The sequence below is a fragment of the Mus caroli genome, chromosome 9, assembly GCF_900094665.2.
Source record: "Mus caroli chromosome 9, CAROLI_EIJ_v1.1, whole genome shotgun sequence".
NCBI lineage: Eukaryota > Metazoa > Chordata > Mammalia > Rodentia > Muridae > Mus > Mus caroli.
In genome coordinates this window covers 64,423,080-64,450,269 of record NC_034578.1, presented here as the reverse complement: position 1 = coordinate 64,450,269, position 27,190 = coordinate 64,423,080, and the positions used below count along the sequence as shown (strand labels likewise).

The 27,190-nt window shown below is 46.1% G+C and overlaps 1 protein-coding gene across 1 annotated transcript in view; it reads left to right on the top strand.

Moving 5' to 3' along the window:
- The window catches only part of Tln2 (talin 2), a 425,269-nt gene extending 399,564 nt beyond the window's left edge, over positions 1–25,705 (top strand). The window contains exons 52-58 of the mRNA XM_029481962.1: positions 3,959–4,064; positions 5,509–5,633; positions 16,112–16,237; positions 18,111–18,173; positions 18,265–18,447; positions 21,428–21,553; positions 24,165–25,705. Coding sequence (XP_029337822.1) covers positions 3,959–4,064; positions 5,509–5,633; positions 16,112–16,237; positions 18,111–18,173; positions 18,265–18,447; positions 21,428–21,553; positions 24,165–24,293 — 858 coding nt within the window. The 3' untranslated portion in view covers positions 24,294–25,705. The remainder of the gene's footprint in view (positions 1–3,958; positions 4,065–5,508; positions 5,634–16,111; positions 16,238–18,110; positions 18,174–18,264; positions 18,448–21,427; positions 21,554–24,164) is intronic.
- Positions 25,706–27,190: the final 1,485 nt, after the last annotated feature.

Sequence of the window (27,190 nt, the reverse complement as noted above, 5' to 3'; positions counted from 1 at the left end):
CCCTGTCCTCTTTGGCTTTCCCCCCCTCACTTATTCAGTCCAAACCTAAGTATCTTTTTTCTGCCCCTTTGCCTTCCATACATCTTCTTTACTACAGTGTGTTGAGAGCTTCTCCCTTTTGGTGGATTTTTCTTTCTCAGATTTTAGAGTTCTCTATGTTTCCTTGAAGCATAATGTCTGTCAGATACATGCTCCATGGTTCCTCCAGGGTGTGGCTGTCTTTTCATTCTTACGGAACGAGGGAGACGAGATTGTGTATTGCATGAAAGAAAACACCAGCACTGCGAAGTTCAATGAGACTTGAATAAAATAAAAGTAAAAACGCATCTTTCACATCTTAGACAGTGAGCCTTGAGGGTGAGCTGGCAGTAAAGGGTGAGGATGACTGGATGCCTCTGCTCTCCCAAGTCTTCCATCACTTTGGGATTATATTTTACTTCCAGTTAACCTCTCACTCTGAATACCATGATCACTCTCTGGCTTACGAAGGGTCCCAATCCTAATACCATTACACACACACTAAACAGTCCTATTAAGATATAATTTACATACAATAAAATTCATCTATTTACATAATTGGATTTTTGGTATGCTTACTTAGTATGAGTTTAGAATATTTTTATTATTCGTACTCTTGCTTTCCATTGCCAGTGTGTAGAAATATAATTATTGTATTTATGTTGATTTTATGTTCTGTCTTCCTTAGCTCACTTACCAGTTATGGAAAGGTTTTGGTTTTGTGGCTGTTTCACAGATGTCTTAGAGCTTTCTATATTAATGTTTATCTGATGATAAAAACAACTTACCTCTCTTTCTGTACCGATGATTAATTTTTTTTCTTGCCTTATTGTTCTAGCTAAGAATCCTAGTTCAGTGTTGATGGAAGAGTAAGAAAAAGCCTCCTTACCTTATTCTTCAAAATGTATATTTAGTTTTTATGTGTTTGTCTGCACCGTATGCATGCGATGCCTGTGGAGGCCAGGAGAGGGCATCAGATACCCTGGAAATGAAGTTGCAGGTGGTTATGAGTCAGGATGTGGATGCTGGGGAACACACCCAGGTCCTCTGCACCACTGAACCATCTCTCCAGCCCCCTTCTGTATTCTTTATCTTAGGGGGAAACAGTCTTTCACCACTAAGTGTAAATAACCCTACTGGGCTTTTAATACACATTGATGATCTTTCGCTCACAACAGAGAAATAATTGAACAATGTCTGTGGATTGGTTAGCAGGTCACAGCCTTATCTATAACTGTTATTTAACTAGTGGCCTTAGAGACAAATTAGACAAAAATGGTACTTAAGAACCACTTGAAAAAAAATTTTAATCCCGATATCAAGACTGCACCTAAGCAGTGCTATTTGGGTCCTTTATAGGATTCATTTATATAACATCACCACAACTCAATAGCGAAAGGTCTGTTACACTCGTTTAATAGGTAAGTAAACTGAGACAAGGCTGAGAGGGCAGATAAGGACTTGGTTTCAGAGTTACTAAGTCCACCAATTCCAGAAGATACACTTGGTTAGGTGGCCTGCCCCCTGGCTGTGTGAGAAAGCAAAAGATAGCTCTTCCCTTAACCTTCCCAGGACTCTAGGAAGCTGTCGCATAGGACTGTCTGGCTAGTGTGTTGATCTTTATTTTTCATTCATTGCTTCATTTTCCCCATACTGGTATCTTACTATGTATGTATGTGTGTGTGTATATATATATATATATATATATATATATATATATATATACATGTACGCACATTTGTACATATAAATATACAAATATAAAATGTGTGTATATAAATATATGTGTGTGTTTCCAGCACATTATGCAGTTTCTGCCAAGCTCAAGGTGCCTTAGTACTGCTATTAGAAATCGCTTGATAGGTAAATCTAGTTACAGGTTATTCAACATTGTTCTGGTGCTTATAACTGGTACATCCTTTTGACTTAACCTTTTGGTCTTTGACAGAGAGAATGAGGATAAGAAAGCAATTAAAACCATAGATCACTATTAGTAAATGTAAAACCAATTTAAAAGGTGATCAGAGGAGCTAGGAAGGTGGCCAGCAGTTAAAAGTATGCACTGCTCTTGCAGAGAACCTGAATTCAGTTCCCAGCATCCACACTGGGCAGCTCACAACTGCATGTAACTCCAGCTTCAGGACATTTAACACCCTCCTCTGGTCTCCATTGGTACCTGCAATTGCATTCACATTACAGCCCCCCACGCACACACACACATACACACACTTACACATATACATAACTTAAAAATAAAAGAAAAAGGCTTAATTATTAGAGGGATGAAGGAAGATGGAGGGAGACATATAATACTCTTCATCAGAACCCTGTCTCTCCTCTGTAAAGCTGGGCTAACACTTGGGATTATACTCAAAATAAAACTCAAAATGGCTGGCTCATTGGTTTGAATATGTAATGTAATGTCTGTATACTGGTATGTTTGGGCCTGGTCACAGTGTAACTCACTACCTCCTCCAACCTAGTTCTTTACTGCCTTTCCTTGAGGAACAAAATCAAAGAAGTTAGGCCTAAGACCAACAACCATCTTTTCTTTACTTCTGAGAAATAGCATGTTACCCGACCATATTTTTCTAAATGGTGTAGGACACCAAGAACAGAATTGGCATTAAATGAATGCCTGTTTTATTCTGGGCCTTGGGTGAAAGGGATTTTGAGTGTTTTCCATTTGGTCTGTGTGTCAGCCTCAGAGAATTCATCCCAGGTTTTAGCCCAGCTTTACAGAGGAGAGACGAGGTTCTGATGGTTGTGCAAGTCACACCAGTAACCGGTGAGGCCAGGTGTGAGCACAGACGTGTGCGCCTGAAAGTCCATGCTTGTGCCTCCGCTCTGAGGCTCCTCAATGCCCACAGGTAGCTGCAGGTGTGACCTCCTCACCATCTCAAAGTGTCTGAAGGTATCCATTGTGGAACTCAGGGAGGAAAAGCAGAAAACTGTTAGAAGAGAATTTCAAGATGAGGAAGGGATGGAATGATAGACCTCTGAGCCCAAGTCCTTAAGGGAAGATGCTAAGGAGTCCTTGCCTCATTTCTTAATTCCAGTTTTGAAGGAATGCAAGGCGAGATCATCTGACTTCGCATTGCATTGCTGGTTGGCAGTTCTGCTGCCTTTCTAAAACACCTACTTTAAAAAAAAAAAAAAAAACTTGAAACCCTTGGAGTTGGTGAGAGGGCACATCAGATAAAGGTGCTTGTCACCAAGCCTGACAACCTGAGTTCAATCCCTGCATGTGCATAAACTCAAGAGCATGGACACAATCAAATCAGTGAGGCCAGGTGTGGTAGGATACCCCTTTAATCCCAGCACTTGGGAGACAGAGGCAGGTGAGTTCAAAGCCTGCAATACCTTCATAGAATAAGCCAGGGCTACATAGAAACGCCCTGTCTCAAGAAATTAAATCAATAAAATAGGGGGTTTGTTTGTTCTGTTTTTTAACTGAACTAGATCACAGAAAGCATATGGAGACAAAAATCTTTTAGGACAGATTGTGGTCCGAGTCTTAGAACTGGGTTGTTGCTCTGCAATGACTTTTCTGAACAATCAGCCGTTACTCACATGGGGATTTTGCTTGAGACCCTGCCTCCATCCCAATTTTCTCTGGGTCCGTGTTTGCTTTGTCTCAAGTCCAAGGTGACCTTTATAGCCTGAGACTTCTGTTCTCACACACAGTGTTCTTACATGCAGTTTTTACCTTTGTGTATTTATTTTGCCTAAAAACAAAGGAACTGAAGTCCAGGTAAGGCTCAGCCTTCTGATCATTGCTAACTGTGTCAAAGGGACCCCTGATTCCCAACTCTGGTGAGTCTGTTGTCTCTCGAGAGCTTGCAGTCCCCCACAGGGATGTCCCTTTGCACTGATAGGAGTGTACCCCCATCAAGCAGCACCCCTCTTCTCATGCACCTGATGCGTTTTCCACTCACAGATCCTTCAAAAGCCAACCCCGGAACTCAAGCATCAGCTGGCAGCTTTCTCCAAGAGAGTTGCTGGAGCTGTGACGGAGCTTATCCAGGCAGCAGAAGCCATGAAAGGTAGGTCAGGGCCTCATGGCCTCCTGGAGCACTGAGCTGGCTCAGAGGAGCAAGGCAGGAGCTTGCAGCAATATAGTGGGAATAAAAGGCACAGAGTTTTGGGTTTTGGGGTTTTTTGGGGGGGTTGTTTGTTTGATTTTTGTTTTGTTTTTGTTTTTCTAATGTTTAACATGATTTTGCCCTGGTCTTCCTATGGAATGCCTCTACCTGAGTGGAATAGTCCATCTAAACTCTCCACTTCTCTTGGGAGTCTCACCGTGCGCCTATAGCTATATTAGTATTCACCGAGCTACTGTTATTTATTGTCATTTGGACAATAAGCTCCTGAGTCAGGCCTCAGGACCACAGGCCTCTACTCCCAGAGGCTCAGAGACGATGGCAAGTCTGAGGCCTGAGTAGGCTACAGAGCAAATTGAAGGCCACATTGGGCAACTTTCCAAGACCCTAACTCAAACACAAAGGGAGGGGAGGGGAGCTAGAGATGTAGGTAGGAGAACGCTTGCCTAGCACGTGCTAAGCCCTAGTTTCAATCTCTAGTCATACCTCCCTCAAAAGTAACTGGGGGCTGGAGTGATGTCTCAGAGGCTAAGAGCACTTGTTGCTCTTGCAGAGGACCCAGGTTTGATTCTCAGCACCCCTGTGGCAGCTCACTACTGTAACTCCAGTTCCAGGGGATCCAGTGTTGTCTTCTAGCCTCTACAGGCCTCAGGCATGCATATGGTACACAAACATGTGCAAGCAAAACACCCATACATATAAAATAAGTACTTTATAAGTAACTGATGATAGTAATAGTAATATTCTTATGTATAGGGAACAGCACTGGGTATACCAGTTGCCTCTCCTTACTTGCTTACACAGATGCAGTTTATTCACCACGGGAATCAACCAATCTCCTCTCTCTCCTCTCTCCTCCTTTCTCTCTCCTTTCTCCTCTCTCTCTGCCACATGTTCCCTGAAGAGACTGTCAAAGCTCTATGGCCTAGAGCTAGGGATGCCCATGTACTCACGAGTGTAAGTCAGAAAGCAGAGTGAAGCCGGGCGTGGTGGTGCACGCCTTTAATCCCAGCACTCAGGAGGCAGAGGAGGCAGAGGCAGGCAGATTTCTGAGGTCGAGACAGTCAGGGCTATACAAAGAAACCCTGTCTCGAAAAACCATTTTAAAAACAAAAGAAGGCAGAGTGAGACTCAAGTCTCAACCCATGGAATCTTGAAGCTAGTGTTGCTGGCATTCCTATGGATAGGGCTATACACATGTAGCTGGTTTAGAAAAACATTAGCACCCCTCATCCCTCCATCCAGATGGTGGAGATCTAGATAGGGCTGAGAGCATAGGCTCATAGGGCCATCATAGCCAGAATGACTATTTAGCTTGTGTTTGTGATTACGCCAGTACCTTCATGTCTGCACCTACCAAGAATGACTCTCCTGGAACTGATTTTAGGAACAGAGTGGGTGGATCCAGAAGACCCAACCGTCATTGCAGAAACTGAGTTACTGGGAGCTGCAGCGTCCATTGAAGCCGCTGCCAAGAAGTTAGAGCAACTGAAGCCAAGAGCAAAGCCAAAGGTCAGTGTTCCCTGGCGGCCGCTCATCCCCTGCGTCCTGCATCCAGCGGTGACTGTGCAGTGGAGCTAAGCATGGTACACAGAGTTTTTCCTCCCTCCCCATCATTACACCAGGAAGTAGCAAACCCATTCTGCCTGCTCAGCACCATTTTACATAGTGGGGGCGGGGGAGTGAAAACCAGTGAGTGGGTCTAGTTAACTGCCAAGAGTACCTCTGTGGGTATTCCGAGGAGAAATAGAACATCCACATGGAATTCCGCCATGGAAAGCAAGTTGTGGATGATTTCTGTCAAAAGTTCCTGTTAGTAGATAGGAGACTGACAGCCTTCAGCTCACCAGTTTCTACCGCACCTTTGGTACAGAAAGAACAATACCGAGTATCTTGTTTTCTTAGACACAACAGGCCTGGAAAATGGCTCAGTCAGTAAAGTGCTTACTGGGGAGAGCACGAAGACCCGAGTATGGATTTCCTAGCACCCACATAAAAAGCACATACAGTAGTGTGCGCCTGTAATTCCAGCTCTGAGGAAATGAAAAAAAAAAGTCAACCAAAAACAACATGGTGCTTGCAGTGGGTAGAAAGATGGCTCAGTGAAGAGCACTTGCTTTTGCCATTCCAGAGGACCCAAGTTCAATTCCTAGCGCCCACAGCAGCTGGTTCCCAACCATCTGTAACACCATCTTCAAGGAATCCCACATCCTCTCTGACTCCATGGATACTCTACACACATACACACACGTGCACACAAAGTTATATATATGGAAGTATCATAGAGAAGCAATTGAGGGAAATACTTGGCGTGGGCCTCTGGCTTCGACCTATGCATCCACACACACAATAGAGAATAATGCACATCTCGAAGAGAAACCCAGCACTAGGCTGTTTCAGTGTGTACAGGAGCCCGTGGCTGGCTAGTGTAGTTTTCATAAGAGAAGTAGCCAAGAAAATAGATTCTTTTCTATGGGGCAGTAGGAGCTGGCCCATCTCCAGGGTCAGGCTCAGCCTTAGTAAGCAGCCGCAGTTCCTACTCCACACTTCAGCCATCTTTGGGAAGATGTCAGAAGGAGGAGGTTCCATTTTCTTCCTACCTATGCAAGTCTTTATGGGTATCTATAGTTCACCTCCCAGGGACCCACATACATTGGGAAAGGAACTTTGGCTATTTGCATGCCCACCCCCAAAAAAGTTAGACCCCCAGTTTAGGACTGCCTAAATTTCTACCTATTTTTGTCAAATTGAAAGATGGTGTCTGGAGGCTGAAATACACCAATCAGTGCCAAGGCAGTGTTGAGGACATGTATGCAGCAGACAGGAGGCCAATGAATCTGTTAAGGCTGGAGGCTTCTTAAAGTCGTCAAGGCTTCAGACCTATCTCCTAAGCACTGGCCTTGATGGCAGGCACATTCCAGATTTTCCTCATCAAGGCATAATTTGAGATTTTTGACCTCTGACTTTTGTGTTTGCTGGGGTTTCATTCCTGGTGCCCTGGGGCTCTTGGATCATCTGATACTGTCAGAGTTTAAGATCTGACAGCTCGGTCAGGAACAACTGCATTTTCGGGTTAGGTTTTTGTTTCTGCTTTGCAAGTCAAGTTAATAGAATTTGAGAATTATTCTTTAAAGGTGAATCTTAAAAATAAGGTTGTACCAGGTGTGGTGGCACACGCCCTTAATCCCAGCACTTGGGAGGCAGAGGCAGGCGGATTTCTGAGTTCGAGGCCAGCCTGGTCTACAAATTGAGTTCCAGGACAGCCAGGGCTACACAGAGAAACCCTGTCTCAACCCCCCTCCCCCCAAATATGTATAAGGTTGTGAGGTTTGCAGCTTAATCTGCATGTCTTATGCTTGTCCAGCCTATCCCAAGAGGCCCTTTCACAGGGGATGACTCTGTGTATTGGTCAGTTGACACCTGCAGTCTGTGAATGGGCCTGCTGCTCATGTATCACCCATATTCCACCATTTCCCAGCATCCCCTGGCCCCTACCCTTCTCTAGGGTTCTCCTCAGCTCTTGTCTGTTTTTCTCTGACTGGTTGCTCATTTTCGTCAACATTCTTGATTTGGAAAACAGACTTACTGGGATCTCCTTCATCCTGCAGGATTGTTGTTATATGTCGATAACGTAAGAACATGGTGCCTGACTAGTAAATGGTAATGCTATCACCTCTGTCACTGTCACTGTGACCAGACATATGCTTTCTAACACCTTCATTTTTCATCTTTGGAACATGTGTGGAAGATAAGGTCTTTCATGGATTCCCTAGTGGGGTAAGAGGGTGGGTGACAGGGCCACCGTAAATACAAGACGCGGTCCAGACCAGTCTCCTAAGGACTTTATCTGGTCCTCACCACAGTCAGACCGTGTGATTGAGTGGGGAGGGAACATAGAGCTGGGGGCCCAGTTTCTGAGCACTGCACTCCGTCTGCTACCCCATTGGCAGAGAAAATGATTCCCGTCCCTCAGGACCACTGCACTTTATAGTGTCTTAGGCTGTTAGACTTGTCTCCTGTTCCTTTCCTAAGGAAAAACAAGCCCAGACTTGTGTGAGAGGGATGTTCCTAGGAGCTTGGTTGGTAGCAGTAAGAAGTCGGGGTCTTCTGGAGGGGAAATGATGAGGCCGTTACAGTGATGGAGAGTAATGGTTGCCGGACTGTACAGCATGAAGATGCTTATGGAACGAATAACACGGAGGCATCCATGGTTAGTGCTGTATCTCACAAAGCTGGGAACTAACGGAGATGATCAGCAAAGAACAGCTAAGACTTGAAATGGGACCAGGGCACAACAGGCTCTGTGTTTTACAGTTCTGGAAAACAATGTTTGAAAACCACACACATTGAAAATGAGGGGGGCTGGAGAGATGGCTCAGCGGTTAAGAGCACTGTCTACTCTCCCAGAGGTCCCGAGTTCAAATCCCAGCAACTACATGGTGGCTCACAACCAACTGTCATGGGATCCGATGCCCTCTTCTGGTGTGTCTGAAGAGTGCGCCAGTGTACTCACTTAAAATAAATAAATCTTTAAAAAAACAAAAAAAAAAAAGAAAAGAAAATGAGGGATGGTTGCCAGAGGAGGCCTGTGCGGACCCCTTATGTGTACACTATTAGGCATTATCCATGAAAGTGTCTCAAAGAATCTTATCATCCCAAAGCATGTAGTCCTGGGTTTGCAAGGAGGGCCATCCACTGTGGGAAACTTTTTGCACAATGCATAACATCCTCCTGACAGTTACAAAAGAACTTTTCCTCGGCTTAAAAGAAAAAAATTACCGAAACAGCAAAACCAACTAATATTTGAGGTTACTTTTCTCCATCCTGTCCTGTAACCTTAAAGACAAAAGTCCTCAGGGTGCCATAAATGGCAGCTGCTCCTGCATTCCTGCCATAGTAACTGAGGCCACCCCACCCCCATACCACATGAATGAGTTCATCCTCCACCCAGGCAGAGCACCTGTGCTGCTTGGAGGACTAGTTTGGGGAGGGAGGGTGATGACTTCCAGCTGTTTTGATTACCTGGTTCTCAGGTTACCTGTTTTAAAAGGAGACTAGTCTGTGGCATATGAACATGGTTCTGGTGTAGTTCCACCCTCAGGCCCTGACCATGGAAGCATCTCCCTTTACCTGTAATCTCTCAGACGTGAGTGACAGACAGGTGCACAGACTCCCCTTTCATTTGGGGAAAGGAGCCCAGGCCACCAGCATTGTTGCTAATGGCATCCTTGCCACACCTACAGACACGCCTGTGTTCCAAGGCAGGCTGGGAGATACTGCAGAGGTGACTGACTCCCACAGCCATATTCTCAAGCTCAGTCAAACCTGGATGCCTTTTCTGCAGGCCTCTGTGTGATATGTTTGATATATTAGGTTGTTATTTAATCCAACTATATATCAAGCATATTCCTACAGTGTCTTGCCCTGTCTCCGGGGGTCCTAACAAAGTTTAGAAGCAACAGGAAAGAATATATTAAAAATCACAAATAGGTTTAGATGACAGAGTGCGTATGTTGTTATGTTTTATTCCATTTCATCGTGTAGCCTTTAAGACCTGTGTCTTAGTTACTCTTCTGTTGCTGTGACAGGATACCCCAACCAAAAGCAACTTAAGGCAAAAGGGTGTATTATGGCTTAGTTTATCAGGGGCCAGACCATCATGGAGGGAAGGCCTGGCAGTCAGGAAGTAGAGAGATAGGACAGCAGATGGAGCCAGGCCATAAAACCTCAAAGGCCAGTATGTCCTTCAGCAAGGCTTTGTGAATTCCTAAAGCTTCCATAGCCAAATGGCACTGCCAGCTGAAAACCAAATGTTCAGACACACTAACTTATTGTGGATGGGGGATGCTTTGTTTCAGACCACAACAAACTGTATCAATACTACTACATTATCTGTTTGTTGTGGAAAGGGATTATAGTTCCTGAAGGCTTAAGATATTTTCTAAAGTTTAGTTGTATGCAATTAGGAGTCCTTAAGAAAAGTATTCAGTGGGAAAAAAATGGAAGATAACAACCCGTGTCTTTGATATAGGACAAAGGTTAGGATTGTAACTGGCAAACACATTGATCTAGATATTCCTTCCTGACAACTCTCAACACACTCTCACAGATTAAATTTTGTAATTGTTTTCAATGCAAAAAAAAAAAAATCACGACATTTATTATCTGTAACTTTCCGCTTCTGGTAACACATCTAAACCCTGGTGACTGTGCTCACTTTACGGATGGCGAGTCCGTAAACCTTAATTGCAAACCTTAATTTGGATCAAATATGTCTGATGAAGAGAACGTGCTCGGGACTGTGCTCTGTCGGTTGAGTTTTCTGTTGTAAGTGAACTTCTGCACAGAGGTTGTTAATATTTAGAAGAACCGGGCAGTCAGAAAGTAAACATATACTCTAATTGGCTGCCGCAGGACGTTGGGCTGTGACCCAGAAAGCATTCTTTCGGGTATATATCAGCCTCTCTGGCTGCTTTGACTTCTTCCCATAAATGAGTCTGTGAACTATATGTGAGTTCACTCTGAGCTGTCCAGCACAGTGACTTTATAAGTACTTTTCCTGAAAATAGCATGGCTATGCTCCCAGCCCTTGTCAGTTTTACCTTAGGAGGAAACAACTCCTAATGGCACTCCTAACTGTGAATGAGCAAGACCTCCTACCCTACAGGGGCAGGGGAGTAGTTTAATGGGGGTCATCAGAAAGGGACCTTGGGAATATGTAGAAGCCACCATTGGTGAAAGAGTCATTTTTTAAAGCATTGCTCTACAAGGTCTTTTGGATGAAGACGCTTGCCGGAAGTGATGAAATTTGGGATGGGGGGTAACTCTGCTGCTGTCTGGCATTCCCATGTGGCTGATTCATATTCTGAGTGGGAGTGGGAACGGGCACACAGGTGTTCTGTGACATGGGAAAGCAAACATGATGTTTTCTGCATGGCTAAGCTACAGGCTTGGAGCTCACATGCCAGACCTTGGTCCCAGACAAGCAGAGAGTGTGTTGCCAGGTGGTTCTCTACCAGGACCTTGTTAGGTCCTTAGATGCATAGAAGGCTCATACCAGAGATTCCTAAGATGAACCAAACTGTATCTCATTGAATAATGGAAAGGCTTCTATTGTCCATACTTCCTATATCAAGGTCCAAGTGACTCCTTCTTCCCCTTTTTGAGAGTATGACAGAATTCTAAAGAATTTATTTTCATCACTCAGAGACTAATTATAAGATCAACTCAGTGGTATTACTTTTATATTGAATATAAGTTACAAAAAATGTAATAAAGCAGTTGTATTATGTGGGGAAAACTATTCCCGAGATACTAACTGTGCAGGCTTGGGGCTTTTCCAATGGATGCTACGTGAACCTATTCCTTTCTTATCTATCTGGATGTGGAGGTGGTGCATATCCAGCTACTAACATGACCTGCTCAGCAGTGGTTTCTCTATGTCACCCTGATCTTCCCCTGAGACCAGGCCTCTGTGAAGGGTACCAGTTGTTCTGGGAGATTTGCCTTTTGTTAGCTTTATTAAGGATGAAGGAGGTCTGAGAGCCAGCCAACCCACAGGTCCTTCAGAGCACAAGTTAATGTAGCCATGGTATGCTTTGGCCAAGACTTTAGACTTTATCCCCAAAGCATCTCTCAAGTCAAATTCAGCTAGCCAGGAGCAGCCAGGTTCTGCACAAGAAAGGAAAACATGGCGGCCTGTTCCACTCAAGCATCCAACTGTCAGGAAAAGACCTCCTGCGTGTTGTGGGAGTCCTAGGTATTGGCCTCCTTTTTTCCCTTGAGGACATTTAACTTATATAGAACACATTTATACTTTTAAAAAACTCCACTGAACTTCTGACTTATAAATGCGACCTTCTTATAGTAGTGGCCATTCAGTAAGAGACTAACACAGAAGATGGCAAGATGCGAAATGATGGAAGGGCGAGAAACAGCTCGAGTAGCTCTTTGGTACGCGTAGCTGCTTGCGTAGAGAAGAGCCATGGTACTTTTTAGCTCTCAAAAAGTCTGGGCTGGGCTGGTGAGGTGGCTCAGTGGGTAAAAGTGGCTTGCTTTGCAAGCCTAGCAAGTTGAATTCAATCCCCAGATCCCACAGTGGAAGGAGAGAAAGCTGGCCTGCAACCTCCATATGTGTACCATGACACGTGTATTCACACACATGTACACATACACAGTAATAATAATAAATAATCGCTTGTGAAAGTCTGGTCTGTATGGACTGGAGATAGAGCTGCTCACTTGATAGAGTATTTGCCTAACATACATGAGGTCCTGGGTTCAGTCTCCAGCACCCATACTCCTGGCATGGTAGTACATGCCTCTAATTCAAGAGACAAGAGGATCAGAAGTGCAAGGCCATCTTCTACATGCATAATTAGAGGCCAGCCTGAGACACAGTAGATACTGTCTCAAGAAAAATTGAGGGTGCAGGGAGGAGGGAGAAAAGTCTTTTATGGACATTTTCTAAGACTGAGGCAGAAGTTAGGGCTATTCCTGGGTAAAGGGTCTCAGGGACAGAATTCACAAAGTGGATGAGAAGAAGGACTATGGATGCCCTCCCGGCCCATACTTGCCCAGGGGACATCAAAGAAGGTGGGTAGGTCACCAAAGACATCAGGAAGGAGGTAGGACTCCTGAGGGTAGAAAAGAGAATGCACTTCCTGCTTAATTTCAGTAAACATCTTAGAACGTTTTAATGTGAAATGGAGACATGTCTAAGCTAGAGACCAAAGAAAATTGCTGAACTGCTCCCCGGGGAAGGGTGGTGCAGGCCTGGAAGTGACATTCGAGGCAGTATAGAACAGTGACAGTGTCTGAGTTATCCACTGCCCGGGCCAGTGCTGAGGGACAAGCCAAAAACAGTGCCTGTCTGTATCACGTGTCCCTTGAAGCCTGCTTTGGTCTTTGCATGTAACATGGGATCCGTGTGTACATGCTTTGTGTAAAGAACCTAAAATGCAATGCTTAAAATACGAGGAACCTGGAAGTGTAGCTCAGTGGTAGAGTTTGCCTCACGTGTGCGAGACTTTGGATTCAGTCCCCAGTACAAGGGGCAGGGGTGAGTAGAAATGATAGGGAACGTAGTTGTTACTAATTCTTGAGTGTCTCCCATGAGCTGGTCATGTTTTACATAGGAGGGTTACTTCCAGCATCCTGCCCGCTGGAATGAATGAGACACAGCAAAAATAAATAAATAAATAATTTTTAAAAATGAGTTCTTAAAATTCCCCAAAGACAACATGTAGGATAAAAACAACAACAACAACAAAGCCACTCTTCCCACATGATTTCCCCTCTCTTCGCCCAATGGAATACAAGCTTCTGAAATCTGAGATGTATCGGAGCAGACTCAGGGGCCTCTGGGTTTATTCCTGAGCGTTGGAGATGGTCTGGCCAGGAACCAACTCCCAAGCTGAATGTTGCCTGGCAACATCTGACTTCAGATGGTGGTCCCTGCTGCAACAGGAAAATGTCACTAAAGGTTATTCAGACCTCTCTTGAAGCTGTCAAACAGCCCAGGTGAGGACAGCCCCATTGTAGCTGCAGACAGGCAGACTACCCAGAAAAAGACAGGGCTAGGAGCTGGTCGTGACCAGCCAGTGGCCTTTCCACTAGAGGATACGAGAGAAAGGGACTTGTTAGAAACAGGTCTCATGGAACCCAGACTGGCCTCTAGTTCTCCATATAGCTGAGGATGGCCTTGAACTTCTGATCCTCCTGCATGCTAGGATTACAAGTGTATACCATACTGCCACACCCTGTTTATGCAGTGCTGAATATCACATCCAGGGCCTTGTACGTGCTAGGCAAGCACTCTGCTAACTGAGCTATGCCCCTAGCCCTCACTTCTCTTATTGTCTCCTGGCTGAACTCTAGAACTTGCAAGCCTTCTTTCAAAATAGGATATTGAGTCATTTAACTGACATTTATCACGTGTACTCCTCTGCCTGGTTTTGAACAAAAGAAACACAAGCTGAATAAAGCCTCAAGCAGACTGCAGAAGGGTGGGATGAAGTTAACTGACCTGTGTTTTCTACGGAGTGGTTCCTAACCACCTCTCTTAGAAACAAATTCCTGAGCCTCACCTAGACCAACCAAGGCACAAGACCCGTCTCTATCCAGGTCTGTGCGTGAGTCTGCAGACGGACTAGCTGGTGGCTTCTCAAGTCCATTGCCTTCCCTTTGTGTCAGTAATAGTACCACAGCTTTAAGGAGTTGGTTCCTCTTCCATCGTATGGGTCCCAGGGATCAAACTCAGGTCATCAGACTTGGCAGCAAGCTGCTACCGATCTCACCAACCCCAATCCAGCTCTCTAAGGACATGTTTAAGACCCAGCTGTTGGGGACAATAACTCAGGAATAAGCACTTCTGAGTCCTCAGTTTCCAGAATCTAGAGGCAGGTTTGACTTTCCTGGCTCAGGTCAGCAAAAGGGCTCAATTAAATAGGAAAGTGACAACCCGGCCTTCCTGGAGAGAAGATAGGAAGGAGAGCTTTTGTGAGGGGAGCAGACCCAAGGAATCACGGTGCCTGCCAGCTGGTAGGCACAAGCGCTGCTAGACAAACCACAGGCCAGTGCTGCGCCTTCAGCAGGTCGACCCACTGCAGGAGACCCCATTGTCCATGCAGCTAGAGGATGGCTGACCATGGAGTGGGTGTTTCCTCCCAATGATAGCCTTGGCTCAGAGGAGATAGCTACCCAGGCCAGGGCATGTGAGCAGCTGCCTTTGGGGGTTGGGAGAGCACTTTGTATCCGAGTGGGAGCTCCTTTGATACGACTGTATACTGTGTCTGATTTCAAGTCCAGGGGTGTAATGGAAAGAAAAGGAAAGTAAGCCATCAAAATGTTTGCCATCGTAGAAAATGGGTGCCAAAATACTTCCAAGTTAGACGTGTGTCTTTAGAAAAATGTAGGGGCTGTCGAGATAGCTCAGCGGTTGAGAGCACTGACTGCTCTTCTGAAGGTCCTGAGTTCAAATCCATGTGTTCAAAACCACATGGTGGTTCACAACCACCCGTAATGAGATCTGACACCCTCTTCTGGTGTGTCTGAAGACAGCTGCAGTGTACTTATTTATAATAATAAATAAATCTTTAAAAAAAAAAGAAAGAAAGAAAAATGTAAAGATTAAAATCAAAACCTGCAGAAAGTGGAGAAGAGGGCCTTCTGATCAGCAATGACAAATATCCCTGTAGGCAAAGGCTTGGCAGGGAATTATAAGGAAACTCCATTTTCATGAGGCTTCGGTCAGAATCTGATGCTGGGCATTCTGCTGCTGTAACATGGGCTCGGGCTCTGAGGCCACTTGAAGCAAGAGTCTGGGTGACATGGGGAGCTAGCACAGGCTTTTATTGTCTCATCAGCAAAATAAGGGAATTGCCTTTTGGTGAGTCCCCTGATGGCTTAATCTGTTATATGCTTCGCTTTCTTTTGCAGAAGGAATTTCCAGAAAAAAAAAAAAAAAAAAAAAAAAAAAACAAACCTCTTACTCTCCAGGTCATGAAATAAATATATACAACACATACATTCATGTGTATTTCTATGCCTCTATATAAACGTGATGTCACGCATTTGGGGCCTATGCATTTCAGGACCATGTTTGAGCTTGACATTCTGGCCAAATATGTCACCACCCATTCTTTTTGACTTTGATAGTTGATTGCTGTGAGCTGCACTATCGATGCTTCTGAAGCCTTCAGAGTGTCTCACCCACAGTGAATTTTAAAGACTGTGGTTTGGAAAAGTGCTTTTGTCTCAGACCCTTCTGATTTAAAACGTGTGTAGAATGTCACCACTAATAGCTTTTACTTTCTAGTGGAGGGGGAAGGGAGGCTGCAGATGGAGAGGCCTCCCAACCCTGGGTGTGGCTTGTCTACAAAAAAGCAATAGGTGCCCGAAGAGCCAGGTGATCGAGCAGTAAGTAGCTTGGCAGAAAGAACCCTTTGTGGCCGTACATTGCATATGACTTGGCTTTCTTTTCCTTGTAGCAAGCAGATGAGACCCTGGATTTTGAAGAACAGATCTTAGAAGCTGCTAAATCCATTGCTGCTGCCACAAGTGCCCTGGTCAAATCGGCCTCAGCAGCCCAGAGGGAGCTGGTAGCCCAAGGCAAGGTGGGTCACCATGACTAGCTAAGCCACAGAGCATGCATGGAGGGATGGAGGAGAAATGTTTGGCTTGAGACAAGAAATGCATGTTGGAATCCTGTTGCTGGGTTACAAGTCTTTTCCCCACCACTGAAAACTGCTTAAATTCCATCAGCTGAGTGAAAGCTTCAGTTCTAGGCCTCTCATCTGCTTCTCGTTAAAGAAAACGTCCCACGCCAGGCAGAGAGCAGGGCCTGAAAGAGACACTTATAGTCCCACTGTGTATTAGGCTGTCTAAACTGTCAGCATTTCCTGGTAAATGCCATAGTTCAGGGGCTCTATAATCCCACTTCCCTGCTCCGAATGCCTCCATTTGGTTTTAGGACCATTGGGTAAACGCTGGTCAGCTTGCCATTTAGTGCCTTGCTGAGCCTGTGGCTCACAAAGCCATCTAGACTTAAATCTGAGATTCCCTCGGTCGACTTCATCATTATTAACTCAGTCCACCTGTGTAAAAGCTTTTCAACATTTAAAAGATGTCATGTGTCCTGTTGTTCTCATACATGGGACCAGTCTATCCAGACTGGATCTTGCTGAGAGCTTCCCAAATACAAAGGCTCTACTGTATCCAGGTACCTGTAGAGTTGTCAACCTGAGGAGGATTTAGTCACGTGTGTGTGTGTGTGTGTGTGTGTGTGTGTGTGTGTGTGTGTGTTTTGTGAGGCCTTTTCTGTTTGTATGCAAAGAGCTGGGGTCGAGTTTGAGAGAACAGACAAGAAGCTTGACCAGTGGCAGTTCAAGTTCTATTAGGAAGTTGTGTGCCACTTAGTCTAAGTGACTTGCTTGCTCTTCTTTCTAAACCATCATGTGGTCTATCATTCAAGATCACTGGAGGTACATCTTCCCACCCAAGCATGAGGTCTGACCACTGGGCTTCTCACCGAATCTCTGAAGGTCCTGCCTCATGTCCAACTCACCATGCCTTTCCATTAAGTTCTTGTAGGCTGGACAGTCTGCCAAGACCAAGATCCCTGAAGCATTTAGCTTCCTTCAAACATAGTAAAAGATCTATGCTAAACAGATTGCTATATACCAGAGAATCTACCCTGACTGTGATAGGTTTCCTGCCCTCCCTAGGACTTGGTTTGTACAGGCACTTAAAAGTTGAGAAAGGAAGTTCGGATGATTTTGGCGTAGCTATAGGACTTCATGACAGTCTTGGGGTTTCGCCTGACACTCAGGAGGTATCTGCAATTGTTGATGGATCCCCAGTCTTGTTTTCAGATTGATATACTCATCTCTTTCCTGCAACAAAACCTTCTAGATCTGGACAAAAAACAAAACAAAAAAAAACAAAAAACCCTCTCATTTGCTATGATTTCTAAGCAGGTGCAGAGAGGATTCTTCCTTCAATGTCCCCTTTGTCCCCTCTACAGAGAAAACATATTTCCTTAAGACACAGTCTGCCCTCATTTGCAGAGAGGGAACTATATCTTCTGCTAGAATCGCACCCCATGGCTTTCAAGGTGGGAGCAGGAGAGATCTAAATGCCCTTGAAGGAGGAAACCTTGATGTTTCCTTGACAAAGGAAAGGTCAACAGAGGTAGTCGGCATCAGAGAGAGGCCAAATTATTATTTCCTAGAAATATGGTACCCAACAGCTACACGGGAGCCATTTGGAACATTGTCCTTTGATTATATGGGGCCAGTCAATACCAGCCAGCAGGTCCTGACCCAGTGAATCAATTGCTGGGATCCTGTGAAAGGAATGATTGGCCCATTCCAAGGTCAGTGTTATTGGTTAAGATGACCAGACAGTGCTGTGCTGCAGGGCACAGGAGGATCTGGGGAGGCTGCAGCTCACCTTGCTCATAACCAACTTCCCTCCCCTGTTCACCAGGTGGGCTCCATCCCTGCCAACGCTGCCGATGATGGACAGTGGTCCCAGGGGCTGATCTCTGCCGTGAGTCACCTTCATTTCCTCCTCATTTGCTTTGTGGATTCCCTCAAGGGAGGTTTGGGCCTTGGGTCACTTCTCTGTTGACTCTCCTCAGGCCCGGATGGTGGCGGCAGCAACCAGCAGTCTCTGTGAGGCAGCCAATGCCTCTGTGCAGGGACATGCCAGTGAGGAAAAGCTCATCTCATCTGCCAAGCAGGTCGCAGCTTCAACCGCTCAGCTGCTGGTGGCCTGCAAGGTGAAGGCCGACCAGGATTCAGAGGCCATGAAGCGGCTACAGGTAATGGTCACTGATGCTGGTGGGAAAATACTCCTGTTGGAGCGGGTAAGTGTCGCCAAAGGGGACCGTCTCACTTCCTTGGCATGACCTACCAGGCTTTCCATCCACCAGCTCTGTCTCGCTCTCCAGCCTCATCTTCTGCCGTCTGCATCCGTGCATCTCACGACCACTGCCCACCACATCCACATAGCATCTGGGCCTTCTGAGCTGGTGCCCGTGGGCCATCACTCACCTGGAATGGTCTGGCCTCCCACCAGCCCAATCCAGCAAACTTCTGTTTGTCTTCTGTGACTAGAACTCTTCCTGACTCCCTCCTCTTTCCTGCCAGAGCCCCTGGCCTGGCCACTCTTATGATTCCTGTCACATGGCACCTCTGCCTCTGTTTTTCTGTGTCTTGGCTGTGAGCATCTCAGGTAATCCATCTTCATCATGGCCCCTGATTCAGAGAAGGTCCTTAGGATTTGCTCCAGCAGGGGGAGAGAGCACAGAGGGGATTTGAGAAAGTTGCTAAGGTTTTCCTCCCAGAACCCAGAAAGTATGTATAGAACAATCAAGTCCTTCCCCATACATAGACATTGGTCTGACTGTTTTAATTACAAAACTCTTTGGGAGCTGTAAAGATGACTCAGTGGGTAAAGGTGCTTGCCTGATGACCCAAGTTAGATCTGTGGAATCTACATGGTAGAAGGAGAGAACTGACTCCCACAAGGTGACTTCTGACCTCCACATGGCATGTGGGCTTACACACATACACAAAGATATACATACACACACACACACATATACAAAGATATATATATACATATACATACACACACACACACGGACTGTTTTAAACACAATAAAGGAGTAATTTGAAGTGGGAAGAGCATTGCGCTGCCTCAGTGCCCCACACGTCAGATGTTTTGACTTCTGTTTCTCTCATCCTCTACGTGAGATGCTTGCGTCTGGTTGTGATCATAGCGAGATGCATCCGCCTTCCTGTCACATTCCGTACCATGCAGTTTCTCCTTGCGGCGGAGGCGCCATTCCTCATGAGTCTCGTTTTCAGTGACTGCATGGTTTCACGTCAGCTGACTGTGCCAGCTCCCCCCATGCTTCAGACATTGTATTTGTTTCCAGTTCTCTAGAATTTTAGTATGATAAGTGTTATTGTATAGATCATTTGTATTGCCTAGAAGTGTCTGATATATGCATCATGAGTAAAATCATAAAGGGCAGAAAGTCCAGGTGATTCTTAGAGACTCAGTCATGTCATGTGGTTTTTAAAATCCTTATTTTTTCCTTGGATGTGGGACTCCGACATATGGGAGACGCTCTGAGGAAAATACTTGGGTTAAGAGCGATCTGGGTTCCAGGGCTAGGGCTACAGCTGTCTGGCAGATTGCTTGCCTAGCACACATCCAATGTTGGGTTTAATCCTTAGTACCACGTAAAACAGGGTTGGTGATGTAAGCCTGTGAGACCAGTACTTGGGAGGTGGAAGCTGGAAGATCAGAAGTCCCAAGTCATGGCTATCCCTTGGACATAAACTCTTGACTCTGAGAGAAATGGGCAAAGAGCCTTGGAAATTTGATGAAGCTCTGATCACCACTGAAAGATAATTCCAAACCCCAGCTTGCAGACGACAATTCCCCAGGGCCCTGAAGATAACGAGTAAACCAAGGACTGAGTAGATGGCTCAGTGGGTGAAGTGCTTGCATGTACAAGCTTAAGGATCCAAGTTTGATCCCAGCACCCACATAAAAGCCAGACCCAGTGGCATGTGCCTAAAATCCCAGTGTGAGAGAGGCAAAAATAGATCCCTGGGGCTCACTGGACAGCCAACTTCTGAACTCCATGCACGAGCACACTTACACACACACACACACACACACCAGTAAGCTAGAATGGGTAAGAGTCGGTAATAAAAAGATGGAGACTTCCATTGACAGAGTCTATGAGATGCGCTCCAGCAATCTCTTCATCTTAGTTCATAAAGCATAAGCCTGGCTGTGCCTTACATTCTGCCCATCAAGTCTCATTCCTTACAAGACTCTTTTACACACGAGCGGGTGTTCCCTGCCTTGTCTCATAGCCCTCCACTCCCTCAGGAAACCTTCAGTGAATCCCAGCTCTGAGCAGCTTCTGTACCAGGTGCACCAAGGTACTCAGAGTTTAATCATGCCCCTGCCCTCAAGTTGTTAGACCCAGGCTAGGGCTGTCCCTGTCAGAAAGACCCAGATGCAACAAGGGCTGTAAAAAGTCAGCCCAGAGCGCCACAAACACTGACGGAGAGAAGGTGAGCCAGGGCCACAACGTGCAGCGGATCATGAAGCCTGAGCCATCATTTCAAACACGTTTGGTTAGGACCAAGGGGCAGTGGCTTTCTTCTGGCCAAAGGCAGCCTGCGTATACTTCTGTAACAGGCACGCACCCCTTACTGCATGCCCTTCAATTCCCCCTCCAAAGCATGGGCTCAAGCCAGAGAGTAAAGACTCAGTAACGTGCTTACTCTCTGTAAGTACGAGGGCCTGAGCTAGATCCCCAGGGCCCACAGACGAACGCTGAGCTGAGTGTGGTGTCCGATGTTTGCAATCCAAATACTGGAAAGGCAAAGATGAGAGCAACCCCAGGGCTCACCACCCGGCCAGGTGAACCTAACGGATGAACTTGAGACCACTGAGACTCTGTCTCAAAGGAAGTAGGTGGTGTGTCTGGGGCTGTCCTCTGTCCTCCATATCCACATACATGTAGCCCACATAAACACACACATAAAAGCATTTTTTAAAATGAATGTGGTTTTTTGGGAGCCAGGAACTATATTTCAATCCATCACTGAAAGAACTGTACTTAGCTGTCAGTGTTGGAGGAGTTGACGTATCCCGCTGGCTCCAGATAACTTCTGTGTTATAACTTGGTCTCATGAACTTCATGTCTGTTCTTGCCAGACTCGTGCTCTTTTGCTAATGATGTCACGCATGTCTTGTCCTCTCTCCAGGCGGCAGGAAATGCTGTGAAAAGAGCCTCAGACAATCTTGTTCGTGCAGCCCAGAAGGCGGCATTTGGCAAAGCTGATGACGATGATGTTGTGGTGAAAACCAAGTTCGTGGGAGGCATTGCTCAGGTGAGTGGCCAGACACACAGGCGTGTGTGCCTGCCAAGAAAGACGAGGCTTATATTACAGCAGATGCTCAACAAAGCAGGGCCTTAAACAGGATGCAAGTCCATCTCTTCTGAGTGTAACTGTCCGTAAGCCATGTAGGAAGGGGTGATGTTTCTGCTGTGTTTGAGACCCGGACTGCACCTTATTCTCCCTCCCTGAATGTTGCCGCTGGCAACTGGGTCCAAGATGGCTTCCTTACCAACTTCAGTGTCCCATCTGTAAGGAAGAGGGACAAGCAGTGGAATTTACAAATCTCACTTCCTCTCCTACGCCATTGGTCAATGTGTAGCCACTGTGCAGCATGGGAAGTGGGAGGTTTTTTCTGGACAGTCATGTTCCTAGCTAAAAGTCAGGCATTCTATTATAAAGAAAGGTACAGAGAGTGAGTAGCCAAGAGTACAGCAGCGATATCTTTGGGATAGCCACCATGTCAGTCCCGCCACAGGCAGAATGGCCCCTTCTCTCGCCCAGGACTGTTATAAGACGACTTGGGTTTCTTAGGCAGGGTTGTGTTCTCATGCATAGAAGTATAGAGGAAGTGCCAGGGAGCCAGGCCTGTGGTTTTTGGATGATATATATATATATATATATATATATATATATATATATAGAGAGAGAGAGAGAGAGAGAGAGAGAGAGAACGAGAATGAATCTGTTACACGGGGCTGTGTTCTTAACAGCATCAGGTATTCTCTGTGCCTTCCTGGACTCTTGCAAACTATTCCAGGTTTTAACTATAGACCAAGTTGTTTGTTTTGTTGTTTTTTTTTAATCAGAACGTGTTTTTTTTATTTACTTGTTCCTTTAGAAGTCTCATATAGCCGGGCGTGGTGGCGCACGCCTTTAATCCCAGCACTTGGGAGGCAGAGGCAGGCGGATCTCTGAGTTCGAGGCCAGCCTGGTCTACAGAGTGAGTTCCAGGACAGCTGGGCTACACAGAGAAACCCTGTCTCGAAAAANNAAAAAAAAAAAAAAAANAAGTCTCATATAAAAGAGTCCCTGATCAATTGAATTTGGGAAATACTACCGCGTCTAGTACCCCACACCTTGGTCAATAAATTTGTGGGCATAGTGGACATTCTGGGAGAGTCCACTGAAGGGAACTTGTTTGGCTTTCTTGAACACAAACTCGCCCAGTCCCACTGTGCCCGTTGACCCGGATTCCTCAGATTTAGAAGCACAAGAGGTGTGCATTTGTTGTCTGTATCTCCACAACTTTCACATCCTTGGATTCAACCCACAGTGGCTTGAAAATAGTCAGGAAAAACTGCGACTCTACTGGATGTTCTAGAAAGGCTGTTTTTCTGGTCATTCTTTAAACGATTCCATTTAGCAGTCGTGTGCATGCTGTTCACATTACATTCTGTCTTATAAGCCATCTGGAGATTATTCAAAATATATGAAAGGGAGCCGGAGAGATGGCTCAGAGGGTAAAGTGCTTGTCATGCTAGCATGAAGATCTGAGTTTGATCCCCAAATCCCATGTTTTTTTTTTTTTTTAAAATAGGTGTGTTGTGTATGTATATAGGTAATACCAGTGCTAAAGAGGTAGAAAGGGTCTGCTAGCCAGCCAGCCTGGTTCCAGATAAAAGTCAGAGACACTGCTCCCAGGAACAAGGTGAATGGCTCCCTGAGAAGCAACAGTCACACACACACACACACACACACACATACACACATGCACGCACGCACTCACATGTATACCTATACATACACGAAGCTGTACATATATATATATATATATATATATATATATATATATATATATATATGTATGTATGTATGCATGCATGTACTCACCAAACAAAAATAATAATAGTACAGGAGGAATATTCATAGGTAATATGGGAATACTGTGACATTTTAAATCAAGGGCTTGATCCACCATAGATTTGGCGGTCTAGCCACCTAGGACTCCGAGTCCAGGAATCCATCCCCAAATTTATATGAAGGCCACTTTGTGGTTGGGGGTCCTAGCTTTACCTCCCTTTCTACCAAATGAGTCACTTTAATGACCCATCTCTCTCAGCCTCAGATCCCTCATTATAAATACAGGTCTTTCACAGGCTTGCCACAAAAGCATTGGGACAGTCTAAGTCAAGTGCAGACACCAAGCCTGGTATCAATACAAAAGGTGTTTGCTACTAGGTCCCTACCAAGAAGTCAGCTTCTTCCCCCCCCCCCCCCCCCCCACCCCCGCCCAATCAGATGGCTCATTGGTGTCAAAACCAAGCCGTGAGGTAGGCTAGTTTCCAGAGCTAAGAATGTTGTTCCCGGGCCAGTATTACGGCTCAGCAAGTAAAGATGCTTTCATGGTAAAGGCACGTGGCCTGGGGCCTGGAGACCTGGGTCAATCCCCAGGACCCACACGTTGAAAACAGAGAACTGACTTCTACATATTGTCCTCTGACCTCCACATGTGTGCTAAGGCACATGCGCATACCCTCAACATACATAAATACATGTTTTGTTTTTTAAAAAAGAACGCTCATCTGCGTCCATCACCAGAGGGGCTGTGGAAGACAGGCCTTCACAAAAGCTTCAGCTCCGTTCCGCTCTTGTCTCCTTTCAGATCATTGCAGCCCAGGAGGAAATGCTGAAGAAAGAACGAGAGCTGGAGGAAGCCAGGAAGAAGCTGGCCCAGATCCGCCAGCAGCAGTACAAATTCCTCCCCACAGAGCTGAGGGAAGATGAGGGCTAAGACCCGCCCATGCTGGCGAGCCCCAGGAGGTGGTTCCTACTCCCCCAACAAGAACTGGACATACTGGTGTCCCCCAGAGCCAGGAACTTCCTGGAAACTGCTGGCCCTCCACCGGAGTCTGTCTCTCTCAGTCCTCAGTCCCTCAGTCACTATCCGCTGCATGATCATGGTCTCACACGGTACAGTGTCCCACCCACAGCTCCTCCAGCTCCCTCACGCCTCGCTATATCTCAGGACAGAGGGCGCATTTCGTGGACTGTTACCAAAAAAGAAAAGTCAGTATTACATTGTTCTCAGACACCTGTACTCCGCGTCCTCTAAGACTGCTCCAGGGCCTCTTTGTGAAATCACACTCGGGAAAGAACAATGCTAATAACGGCTCACAGGAATCATCAGTATCATGGACATAGAGATTCTCTCTCTGGAGAGAAGACAGCTGGAGTTGGACACTGTTAATAAAGCCAGAAACACTCCCAAGTGGACTCTGGAGTCACAGAGGTCCGTGTAAGTGTGGAGCACTGACTCACCCACGGGGGAGAAGATCCCCTGCCCCGTTTGCACGCTTTTCTCGCCTCAGTGTGTAAGCTCCTTGTACAACTACACCCATCTTGTATTCTGTGGCCCAGAAAAATGGAAGTTATTTTATTTTTTTTCCCCCTTCCGTAATCCAAAGGGCAGAGTTGTGGAAAGTGGTCAGGGTTAGGTGGGTAGGGGCCGGAATAAAATACTGGGCTCCTCACTCAGCAAAGCTGTTTCAGTTTATGCAGACACACACATGGAGACTATGTCCCTGATGGATCTCAGTGCAGCGCCCCCTGGAGGAAGAGTCAGGTAGCATTTAGGAAGGAGGTTCCCATGTTCGAGCCCTATTATCAGTTTCTGTGAACTTGAGAGGGTCAAAGTTCAAGAAGGAAAGTTATTTGTTTAGAACTTTTACCTTTGATCTCAAGAGGGCATTTCTCACCATTTATCTTAATATTCCTAAAATCTAAATGTCCCCTCTGGTCATTGTGAACCTGTGTGACAGCGTTGCTTGTTGTCCCAGAAGTGTTTTCACAGTACATCATCTGGGTGCTGCCCTTTCAGCCTCCGGATGCCTTCCCCTCGTGCCTTTCCTCTCAGGGCCCTCTTCTGGGGAGAAAGTTAGAGATCCCTGACTTTACATTTGAGCTGAGCCTCTGCCTAAGATGATGGATGAGGGAGGGCCTGATATCAAGTACCAGCATGTTAATGAATTCATGAAGAGTTAGCAGGGGCGTGCTTAGACTGTAGCTCAGTTGGTAGAGTGTTTGCCTGGTTAGCATGCACAAAGCACTGGGTCCCATCATATAAACTCGATGTGGTGCCACAAGCCTGTAATCCCAGCACCAGGGAGATAGAGGCAGGTGGGTCAGAAGTTCAAGGTTATCTTTGCCTACATAGTAAGTCAGAGACCAGCCTTGGCTACATAGTAAATTATAGAGAAAAGCCTCGGCTACATGAGACCCCGCCTCCAAAAGAGGAGAGAAAAAAAAAAAAAGGCATATGGTCTTCAAGGCTAATGGCTGCTGAGGGCAGGCTTTCTCTCCCTTAATGATATGATACTGGTACCACATTGTATGTTGGGCTCACCACTTCGATCCAGATTTCTACCAAAGAAAAAACACTGGTACTCTAGTCCTCCGAAAGGAAAGAAAGAATCAACCTTTGACCTTGCCAGATGAGTCTCCTCAAGCAGACTCTCCTGTGCCGCAGTTCTAAAACATAATGAAATTCTGACACCTTCCCAGATGTGTAGAGACTTACACATGCTGCACAAAGGAATTCCTTTCACACAGGTAGAAGGATCTAAGTACGGTGTGAATGAAAAGCAAATGCAGGGCACACGTGGAAGGAGTGAGGCTGAGCAGGGCTGCTGGAGAGCCTCCATGCTGGGAGCCCTTGATGCTCATGGGAAAGCAAACCGCCTCGCTCACCCTTGTTAACTGTAACTCTTTTTGTTTGTTTTGTTTTGTTTTTCCCAGACAGGGTTTCTCTGTATAGCCCTGGCTGTCCTGGAACTCACTCTGTAGACCAGGCTGGCCTCGAACTCAGAAATCCGCCTGCCTCTGCCTCCCAAGTGCTGGGATTAAAGGTGTGCGCCACCACTTCACGCCTTTGCTGGGTACTGTCCAAAACTATTAAGCCAAACCCCAAAGTTCATGATCAAGATGGTGATCTCACACAGTAGGACAAGAGGCTCTCCTGCAGCTGGCTCACCCTCTTCCTGTAGGATATGCTTCCAGGCAGCTAGCCCCTCACCCCTCCTTCTACCTGTCCCCTGCCACATTGGACATTCCAGGGGCAGGACAGATACCAAGTGTCTACCCCAGGGTGGTTTAAAACTTTCACAGAAGTGGACACAGGAGAAGACCTCTAACAAATGAAGGCAAGGGACCGTGAGGGGAGTTTGAGGACAGTGGGAGTGTGCCCTCCTGTCTCGGGTGATGTGCACTAGGAACTTGGGAGGAGGTCGTTCTCAGGTATCTCCTGCCATGGTCGTGGGCCTACTTCTCACCTGTCCCTTGCTAGCCCATGCTGTGTCCATGTATGTGAATGTCCTCGCAGCTGGCTGATCTCGTTTCATAAACCGGCAGAAATGCTGGGCTTCAGGCATTACTTACTGCTGCTGCTGGTGTCCCCAGAGGCACTGAGGGGTCTTGTGGCTCCTAAGGGAGAAAGAATGCAGATGTAGTGAATTGCAGTTTGAAGTAGTTTCAAGGCCCAGGACCCAAGGCCTGGAACATGGAATCCATCTGTGAGGGGGACTGGGAATGCAGCAAAGTGCACTCCTGCCTCTGGTCCCGTGAGGGAGGCCAACATTGGGTGTTGAATCCTTACACTGATCTTCCTGTCCTGCGTTTCCCTGTTTGATGGTC